Source organism: Montipora capricornis, chromosome 14 (assembly GCF_036669925.1).
Source record: "Montipora capricornis isolate CH-2021 chromosome 14, ASM3666992v2, whole genome shotgun sequence".
Lineage (NCBI taxonomy): Eukaryota > Metazoa > Cnidaria > Anthozoa > Scleractinia > Acroporidae > Montipora > Montipora capricornis.
The window spans coordinates 6,486,338-6,496,337 of NC_090896.1; the positions used below are offsets into that span (position 1 = coordinate 6,486,338).

Below are 10,000 nucleotides of genomic sequence, written 5' to 3' on the forward strand. Positions count from 1 at the left end.
TTGTAACTAACAATTTTTATCACTGTTTTGCTTCTATTACTCAATATACTAAAGTTGTTTCGGGCTGTGGTTTGATCAACTGTTGTGCTTCTCAAATGATATCCAACTTTGTTCAGGGATTGTAGACTGATTGTGAAAGTAGACATGCGCACACTAAGTCATGAACCACCAAACATTTAACGAGCTTGAGGACCCTACCGATACTAATGGCCAAAATGAATGCAGAATGGCTAGGGAAAGCTTTCTTCTTTATTCAAGGAAAGAAGGAATAGAGTGGAAGCTTTCCCTTCAGTTGATTTCCAACACATTTTTACGGTACTGGTAAATTGTATAATTAAAGTAGAAGACAAAAGATAGCACGGAAAAAGGGCTCTGTTAGGTGACGTTCGAATTTATTATAATTGTCGGTAAAGCATAGCAAGGTGAAGACAGTTAAAATATTCAAGGTCTTAAACTAGGGCTTAAGGGTTTATTCTCTTGACGGGAGCAAAAAGAAAAGAATTTTGATTGGGTCTTTGCGCCTCCTTTTTCGATCCTTTTTGAGAGGGGATTATTTTTGGGATTAAAACTTAGTTATCCTAAACGATGGCAACTCTTTGTTTACTTTTATTTCTGTCAAAAAACTGGATCACAAACTTATGATGGCTTCACATGTTCCAGAAAATCAGAGACTGATGTCTCAATCTTTTAAAAAACAACTGGTCTGATCTTCATTTCAGCTTTTTTAACGGAATAGCGGTGGCCTTTCCAAGAGGACCAGTTGACTCCATCTGCATATGAAGAGTGCTTGCCATGGTGATAACGACCGTTTAGGTTTGAGCTGTGACACGCCGTATACCACCAAGCACCTTTAGAAAACGCTGCACAGTTTCCCGAATTATGCTGATCATTATCCTTGTCCTTGGTAGTAAAGGGAACACTATGATGTCCGGATAACGAATCACCAGCAGTTCCTGAAAACATTTAAAGTATATATTGTAAAGGTACATGTAATAACGGACAACCAATCAATCTCCCTCTCACGGCTCTCATTACGAGATATTTTCTAATGCGAGTTTCAATCGAGTGTCGTAAAACCAAAACCAAAGTAATTACTTTGGCCAATCAAAAAGGAGGGACCGAGGCAATCCAGTAAACCAATCAAACTCGAAGTAATTACACGCAGCCGACACAAAGCGCGGGCAAATGTGTACGCGCGAGCCACGATTGGTTTTGGTTTCACTTCTGATTGGTTGAAAAAGTGGCGCCAGAACGGTGAACCAATCACTGAGTGAAGTAATCATAAACCAAAGCAATTCGCTAATTACTTTCGACACTCAATTGAAAACCGCTCTAAACAGAATTACTTGATTCTAGAAATTTCCTATTCAACTTGGAATAAGTTCCTTTTAAAAGGATGAACGAAGTCGGAACAAAATGGAATGCGATAGGTGTTGCTGTGTATATCGTAGAATCTTCATTGTGCCGATACACGTGTGATAAATTACACACCCGAGTAAGTTCCAAGGCTCAACTGGTATTTGGCCTTCTCGCTGGTCACTGCAAACATGTCATAGGCTGCATAGGCAGTTTTGCCTTCAAGCTCATGGGTTTTTGTTATAACTCATTATATAATAAGTTCCTTTTTAAGAAGTTGAACAAAGTCGGAACAAAATGGAATGCGAGAGTCGTTGTAAGGTTTGGCGAATCCGGGAGAATACATAAAAGTGTTGTACTTTTAACTGTTATACCAGTACTAAGGAATCGTCATACATCTTTTGATATTACTGATAAGTCGTATTTCAATTGATTCGAAATCAGCCAGTTCCTTGATGGCTTGATATTTTACTGTCAGAGCAGAAAGTGCACCCCGCGAGTAGAGCCCCCTTTTGTCTTTTTCTTTACTGAGGGTTAGAAAAGGAAGCTCTCCCTCAATTGTGTCGTATCTCTGAAGCCGCCGCAGCCCGAACGTCTGGACTAGTCAATCTTGTTTTCTCTCTTCAAAATGGTTTTTCCAATGGGAGCATCCGTTTAGTGATAAGACCGATAGGGGTAATTGCGCCCTCTGTACCATGAAAAATCAAGTTGGGGCCAGATCTTCTCGAAGCGAAGCACTTAGGCCTGTGTTCGAAACTGTATCCTGGCAACATGCAGCGCATGCTCTATAAAGATCTTATTCGATTCATGCAGAGTCTTCTCTCTCGAAAACACCAAAAGAATGGCTCTGCTAGTAGGGTGCAGAAAGTGTAGCACAGTAAATAAATTGAGTCGTCGTGAATTTCCTTTCAAGCCTGGATTTTTCTCATTAGTTACTTTCAAACCGTGCTGTGATGATCTTGCTCCCTTCAATTATTTTACACAAGCGCAACAATGAACTAACTAAAACTTAAAGAGAAGAGTGTCAATTAGACTGCTCTGGTTGTCTGTCTTTTATATGGAACGGTATTGCTGTGTATATGATAGACGCGTGGAAAATGACATACCTGAGTAAGTTCCAAGGCTCAACTGGTATTTGGCCCTCTCGCTGGTCACTGCAAACATGTCATAGGCAGCATAGGCGGTTTTGCCTTTTGTGTCTTCCAAATCAACTCGAAGCGTATTCTTCACCAGTTTGGTCAGACGATGGATCTTGTCCAGTCCCAGCCAATACTCGCCACGTAGGTTACCAAAGCCTTGTTTGTAGTCAGACCAGCCGCGGTAAAAGTCAACCGATCCGTCCAGTCTCTTTTGGAACACTGTCCACCCCCCACCGGCTGTTGTCTGGTCACAAAACACATCAAAGGCCCCTGAACCATCAGGATCAATTGTGTAAACACCACTGCTCCTTTCACCAGATTTGTACAGCTCAGCACAGTTCCTCCTGACTGTTTGAATAATTAACAAGGCATTGAAAATTCTATTAAAACTGTAAGAAAAAGAAATATCTTCTTGTGGACTGAAATGGGCCGAAAACGAGGAAGACAAACGGTTTCTTTACTTGTGACTTACAATTAAGCTCGAGTCTGCGAAAAAAAAGTTTTTTAGGCAACTTAACTGTCCTTCTCTTGCGCATGGTCGCGATTTCCTCCGCTTGCTTTACTTTCTGCGATTATTCTCGGCGGCTAACGCCCGGTGACTAATTAACTCATCACTAATTTTACGGTTTTTTGCGCATCAACGTTTGCTTAAATGCAATACAGCGCATTTTCGAGAGACAGCTGATTTTCGATCCTGGCAAACTTTATACCCATACCTTTAACAGTGTTGTTAGCGCCTTTCAATGTGTCGATATCACTTTGTATTTGAGTGAGGTGCTTCTTTATTTCTTTCAGCATAGCTTCGATCTTTTTTGATGATCCAGCGTAAAAGTAAATGTTGTTACAATGCTGAGTAGCTGTCTTTAGCTTGGCAGTAGTATTCCCCGACAAAGCAACTGGTTGGTTGACGAACAACGCATAGAGCACTAACTCAAAGCAAAATACAGTGGTAAAGAAAGACATCTCGACAACTGATCGAAATTCGACCCACAACCAACTTAATAGCAGAGTTAGCAATGATTGAAGATGAATAGATCAAGTAGCGTCATTAGTAGCAGTAAGGTTTGCGTAGGAAAGCGGCTAACATTACGCGAAAATTTGCGAGTTTATATATATGCAAATGGCTTCTTTGTGTTGCTGAGATGCGACTGAAAAACATTCATTGAACAGGAAATATTTACTGAACATGTAACAGTAATTAAATTTCCACAATATTCGATCCAACTTCTCTTGCTCTTTTTCACGACTTTCTAGTCAAAATACCTTAGGATGATTGTGAATGTCGGCAGTGGGATCCCTGTTTTTAGCTTAATTTCTTTCCTCAATTAATTACTTATATTTCAATCGATTTCTATCGTTAGCCCGCTTACGTAAGTGCTAAGTGAAATAAAATTTACACACGTGTAGTTTTTCATTCCTCAATCGGAACACCCTTTTCATCTGCAAGCGCCGCTAGTCAAACAAATTAGAAATCGTCTTTCTCCGGTAGCTCGGGACAGTTATGTAAGTACAGCTGTACAGCTTGATTCTCTTATTGTTTAGTGTTTAAATCAATCGACATATTCATTTATAGCTTTCTTAATTAAATGCTTTGTTGAGTAACGCTATTATTATTAGCCAGATTGAACTTTGTATGATGTATTGACTCAATGGATTTCAATAATAGGCCCGGAATTACGTCTCCTTTTCTGTTTATCCCATCAATCCTTCGTTTCTGATTATAGTTTGCAATTTGTGATTGTTTTTCAGTTTACGTCTTGAATATAATAAACGTCCAAATTCGAATACTTGAGTCAGTAATTTAACCCTGATTTCACCGCTTGGACCAAGCGCCTGCCGCTACAAAGATGATTATTCGATCCGCAGTGAAGCACTTCAAAACAGAATTTAGTAATCGGTCAGTGTAAAACGCAGACTGCAGACTGCAGATTACAGACCGGGGGTAAAATGCAGACTGAGGTTATAATTTAACTGTTGAAAAAGCCCAAAACCCATTAGAAATGCTAACAGTTAAGGCTAAATATTGTTTAGACCTTATTAGGCCTAAGGTTAGCATTTCCAAGGGGTTTGGGCTTTTTCAACAATTACGTTATAGCCTCAGTCTTCATTTTACACCTGGTCTGCAGTCTGCAGTCTGCGTTTTACACTGACCGATTTAGTAATCCATTATTAAAGCACACTTTTGAATTTTTGCTTAATTTGTCACTAATTGAATGTCACTACCCAACGACCGAATGTTTTAACATTTGTCAGAATTCTCTAAAATGGTTTCTACAATGCTTTAAGGAAGTTCGCGCGAAAATCTTCCCACATTGAAATTTGTTTCATTTCTCGCCTGAAGCGGTGTCTGATATTTGCAGACTGCAGACTGCAGACTAACCCTAAATCACAATTATTGAAAGCTAACGGTTTTAAAACGGATTCTTAGACTAAAATAATGTTTATCAGCGCTATTAGAAATGGGTGCTTAGCCTTAGATAATGCTTATCAGTGCAATTTGTAGGCAGTCTGCATTCTGCAAATGTCAGACACCGCGCCTGAAGTGACGTCATGAATTACTTATTCCAAAAATGAAAAAAAATTAGGGGTCACCGACTTTGTTTCGGAGAAAAAGGCAAGGGAAAAATGCCCTAATTTCGATAGAAAGGTCATCATAACAAGATGTAGCCTCATCTACTCATCCGTTGAAAATTATAAAAATAATATGTTAGAGTGAATGTTTCTGTGCATAGAAATATAGGAGTGGATTTTTTAGATAATTGCCTGCCACTGGGGATGTCGTAAACAGTAGAGTTAATCCTCAACGAGCGTTTTCGCAAGAGCTACCTGTTGTAAGCAGTTCCGGAACTCAGTACACACACGGAAAGAAAAGTTAAAAAAAAAAAGATAACTTCTTACGATGTGATTTTTTTCATTTCATCATATTTTGTAGATTGTTAGAAGAGCAAGTGATTCATGTTTTAAAAAATAGGGGTCACCAATGATCTAAACGAGTAAAATCGATGTGATGTTTCGAAGCTCTTGGAAAATTTAATATGCCACGATTTTGCGTGATCTGTCGGTGAAGGACTTGGAAGACCCTTTGCATAAATGGCGCCCAAATTTGAATAACAATACTTGATACATCCTAAGCCTCACATTCATGAGAAAAATCCTTTGTCTTGAAACACAAACACGAGGCTAAGGATGTATCAAGTATTGTTATTCAAATTTGGGCGCCATTTATGCAAAGGGTCTCAAACTTTTTCGAGCATAGCAATAAAGTTTCAAGCAGGCGTTGTCTTTATTTGGTTAGTGTTTTGTATCATATCTCTTCACGTATAATATATATAATAGTATACATAAATAGTTTTTTTAGTATTTTTAGCTTTTTTTATTTAGTTTTTCATCTTTTTTGTATTTAGTATCAAGTAAACATTTGTACAGGTCCGAAATCCAGCCTTTTGGCTGCAATGGATTTTTAATAAAGCTATCTATCTATCTATCTATCTATCTATCTATCTATCTATCTATCTATCTATCTATCTATCTATCTATCTATCTATCTATCAATCATTGTTTTGTGGCGTTGTCGTCAACGTCGTCGTCTTAAATCTTAAGTTCCCTATCAGGGATGGAGACCGTAAGCCCGAAATCCTATGTGTTGTGCCAAAAATCTATTTTTAGAAAACGTTGCCCCACCCTTTACGTCATAAACCGGGCGGATACGCGCAAATTTGCATATGGTTAAAAAAAGAATGAGGACAATGAGCGAGCAAGCCATGCGAGTGAACATGTGAGTCACACAGTTATTGACTGCTGACCCTTCTAAAGGATGCTTATACTTAAATGCTGTTTATCAGCGCTATTTGAAATGGGTGCTTAGACTTAAAACGCGAGTCTCGTAATGCTCGCAGATTATCCTCTTCTTCTGGCTTCGTCCCGTACAACGGCCCATTTTTTGCAAGCTCATCACCGTCTGCAACCCCTCCACTATTTCACTTTAACAGCCAAGTAGCGCAGGTGTTAGAGAGTGTCCTAAAGAGAGACATCCTCGCTCTGCGTAGTTAAGGTAGAGAAAGAGGCTCAAGGGTCCTGGAATTTCCATCCCACAATATTTTTAAGCTGGTAGACATTGAAGTGCATCCTAAAAAGCAATTTGTGGTAGCCGAGATGGGCATCCAATCCAGGAATAAGGTCGGTTGAATCATGGTAAAATTGCGCTTATGTTGCAGTATAAACTTTTCCAATAATAGCAGCTTCCAGGTGCTGACAATGGAAGAGACTATGTATGACCATGTGTTGATGAACTCTGGACTCTGTCTAAAGAAGATCAGCAAACAGGGCATCACATGGATTAAATTTGAGCTCGAAAAGCTAAGTCCTTAAGGGATTGCAGAAACCTTTAGAGGCAAAAATACTCATGACTTCCGACGAACGTGACAAAGGCAACTGACGACACATTAAACTCAGCAGTGATCGAAATATCCTGGAATTATCGACCCGTCTTAAAAACTTGGTTAAAAAATAAGAATGAGAAGACAGAAGGAGCAAAACAGTATAAGCAATTAACACTGAAGCAAGGAAAGCATAAAAGGGGACAAGCAATCTTGGATTGAAGAGATTTCCCAGAACAATGAAGATAATATCTAAGAGAAAAAAATAGACATGAAAAATTCTCATTTGGTGAAAGATCTAACCAAAGCAAACTAAGGACAACTCAACACCATTTAGGACAAAGCTTAAGGTGGAAACTGCTTGAAAGAAGATAGCACAATCTAAGAAGATAGATAGAATACACTACCTTCCAAGACTAGCTCGGCTATTTGCGTGTACATGTAGTCTGACTGTATCTAAACCTGTTTGTGGGTTTATGGAAACTATATAAAGCAATAAAACAAACAATACAATGCATCTAAGACCAGTACAATCACAGCGCAAACCACGCGAGATTCAGTCGTTTTGAAGGTTCTACTACCATCTAACACAGACAATAACCACATCCTTCGGGAAGGAGTAAACACAGCTGTGAGTTAATTGAACCAGTGAAAGCAGCATAGGTGGACGACAAGGAAAGTAAAGTAAAAGGACTTTATTTAAGTGTCTATTCGTTCTAGCGCTGGCGCACTAATTGTGGACACTGTAAAGTGAAATTAACAATTAACGCAAATCGAGTCAAATGTGGTTTAGGAGAGGGGAAAGTCGGAGTAGCTGGAAAAAAAGACTCTCGGTGCAGAGTAGAGAAACAACAAACTCAACCCACATATGACGCCGAGTCCGGGAATCGAACCCGAGCCACATTGGTGGAAAGTGAGTGGTCTCACAACTGAGCCATCCCTGCACTCCCACGACAATTCCAGTAGAGCTCATCAAAGAGGTTGGAGAAGCAATAATCATTTCTTTGTTAGGAATCTTCATGCAACAGGATCTCGCAGATAGGCTAATGGCCAGCAACATGAAATAACACAGTCACTTGCCATCACCTTCCCCCAAAAAGACAATCTACAACAATGTAAGAACTATCACATCATCAGCCTAACAAGTTATGATAGAAAAGTCATGTTAACTATTTTGTTGAATAGGCTAAATCACGTGCAGAAGAGTAAGCATTCCTTGAAAAACGGCCCAGAGCCGCGGAGCAGATCTCAGTCAATCTCTTGAAATCGTGTAGGAGAGATATTCAGAGATATTCAATTTTTTGGCCTTTTACATTATTTTGTGTCCACTATGTGACGTCACAAGTCGTCTAATTTGCATAAATCAAAATCTTGGATAACTTGTCAACCAAGAGAGCTACGACAATAAAATAAACGCCGTTCTTCATCATTTTGAAAGCTCTTTTAAACAAGCTAATAAATAATTTTGTGTCATATGCACTTTAAGTTCGGTACCAACAAATCTTTAGTATGTATTTGTGAATTTCAGAGATTTTTGACAAAATCTAGCTTGCAGTCTCAAAGTGATCTATAAAGATTTACTATTAAATTAATTCCGACCTAACAAATATCCGTTATTGGATACCATCAAAGTCCCAAGTGCAGAGCGAATCTGATTCAGCTCAGTAGTCAGAGTCAGACACAGGAGTATCCATTTCAAGCATCTCCTTTGAAATAGTCAGCAACGACATGCATTCTGCAGATGACAGTTTTGCAGAAAGATAGTCGAAGGAAATTAGAAAGGGAGAAGGATAGAGGACCGTGTAGAGAAAAAACTGAGGGAGGAAAAAAGGAGAGAAAGAAGGAAGAAGAAAGGAATTCGCCAATTAAATTGAACACCTGAACAGTATCCATTAAATTTACAACAAATGGATCAGATCAGACAAAACTGATGAGCCATGGTAACAAATGAGGATACGTACTCTGAATTATTGGACTGCAATGTGATTGGCCAAAACAAAAAACAAAGCTAGTTGCGTCTTAGAAATCGTTTTGCACTCGAGTTCGACGTTGTTTTTCGGGGGACAGAAACGACCTCTGGAAATATGTCTGCGTTCCGCAGGCTAAGAAAGTTTCGATTGAGTGAATAAAGAAACTTCTGTTGCATACATGTACGCTTTAAAGTTTGGTATGAGTCTAGCTTACAAGGATTTCACGTGCTGACTCAAACATTTTAATTAACAGACTGACCCTGACTGCTTGGACTAACCCATGGACGTCTACGTGTAAAATAAATCTATGGTCTACTCCACTACTGATATCAACCAAAATTACTTGAAGGTGGTGAAAATAAGAACCATTCTTGCTACCGTCACAGTATACTTGATTATGTTGTTAAAATATGTGACCTCTCACGAAAAATGTACACTAACGACTTTCCGGAAAACAGATGAAATGCGCAAAACAATAAACAAAACCAAATAAACACTATAACATAATTTTATACATGATTACATTAAAAATCGATTGCTAAATCAATTAATTATTCCTCAAATATTCCATAAATAAATATTATATATGCCGTATATAAAATATAAATTATATTTAAAAATCAGACTCTGTTAAAAACCCTATAGTTATTTAAAATGATATGTTGGAAATGTTATTTAAAAGCTAAACGACAAAAATGTGTTTTTAAGTGTTGTTTAAATTTATCTAGTTTATGAATGCTTCTGATTTCTGAAGAGAGCTAGTTCCATAATTTGGGTGCTGCAATAGTGAATGATCTATCTCCCATTGTTGCAGCAGATTTTTTCAATGGTGGGGTCAACAATATTGCATTATTAGACCGAAGGCTGTATTTAGTGTTTGTTTTCTGTCTGATGTGCACGATACTAGCTATAAACAAAGTTGCCATATCCTGCAGTGCCTTAAAAGTAATTAGGATGACCTTAAATTGTATTCTGTTGGTGGCAAGCAGCCAGTGCAGCTCTTTTAAGAGAGCTGTAATGTGGCAATATTTTGATTTCATAATATGACATGCCAGGGGTGGATCCAGGGTTTTTCTTAGGAGGGGGTGCACCACTAGGGAATGACGTAGATGACTGGTGATGTTTTTTTTTTGCAGAATTCCAGTTGTATTAGAAAGCC

General features: G+C 38.6%; 1 protein-coding gene across 1 annotated transcript in view; it reads right to left on the minus strand.

Annotated features, from left to right (window-relative positions):
- The window catches only part of LOC138032372 (microfibril-associated glycoprotein 4-like), a 4,940-nt gene extending 1,360 nt beyond the window's left edge, over nucleotides 1–3,580 (minus strand). Inside the window, exons 1-3 of the mRNA XM_068880039.1 lie at nucleotides 3,212–3,580; nucleotides 2,463–2,843; nucleotides 1–953 (exon numbers count right to left, since the gene is read on the minus strand). The exon at nucleotides 1–953 is cut by the window's left edge and continues 1,360 nt beyond it. Of these exons, the coding sequence (XP_068736140.1) occupies nucleotides 688–953; nucleotides 2,463–2,843; nucleotides 3,212–3,458 (894 nt within the window). The 5' untranslated portion in view covers nucleotides 3,459–3,580 and the 3' untranslated portion in view covers nucleotides 1–687. The remainder of the gene's footprint in view (nucleotides 954–2,462; nucleotides 2,844–3,211) is intronic.
- Nucleotides 3,581–10,000: the final 6,420 nt, after the last annotated feature.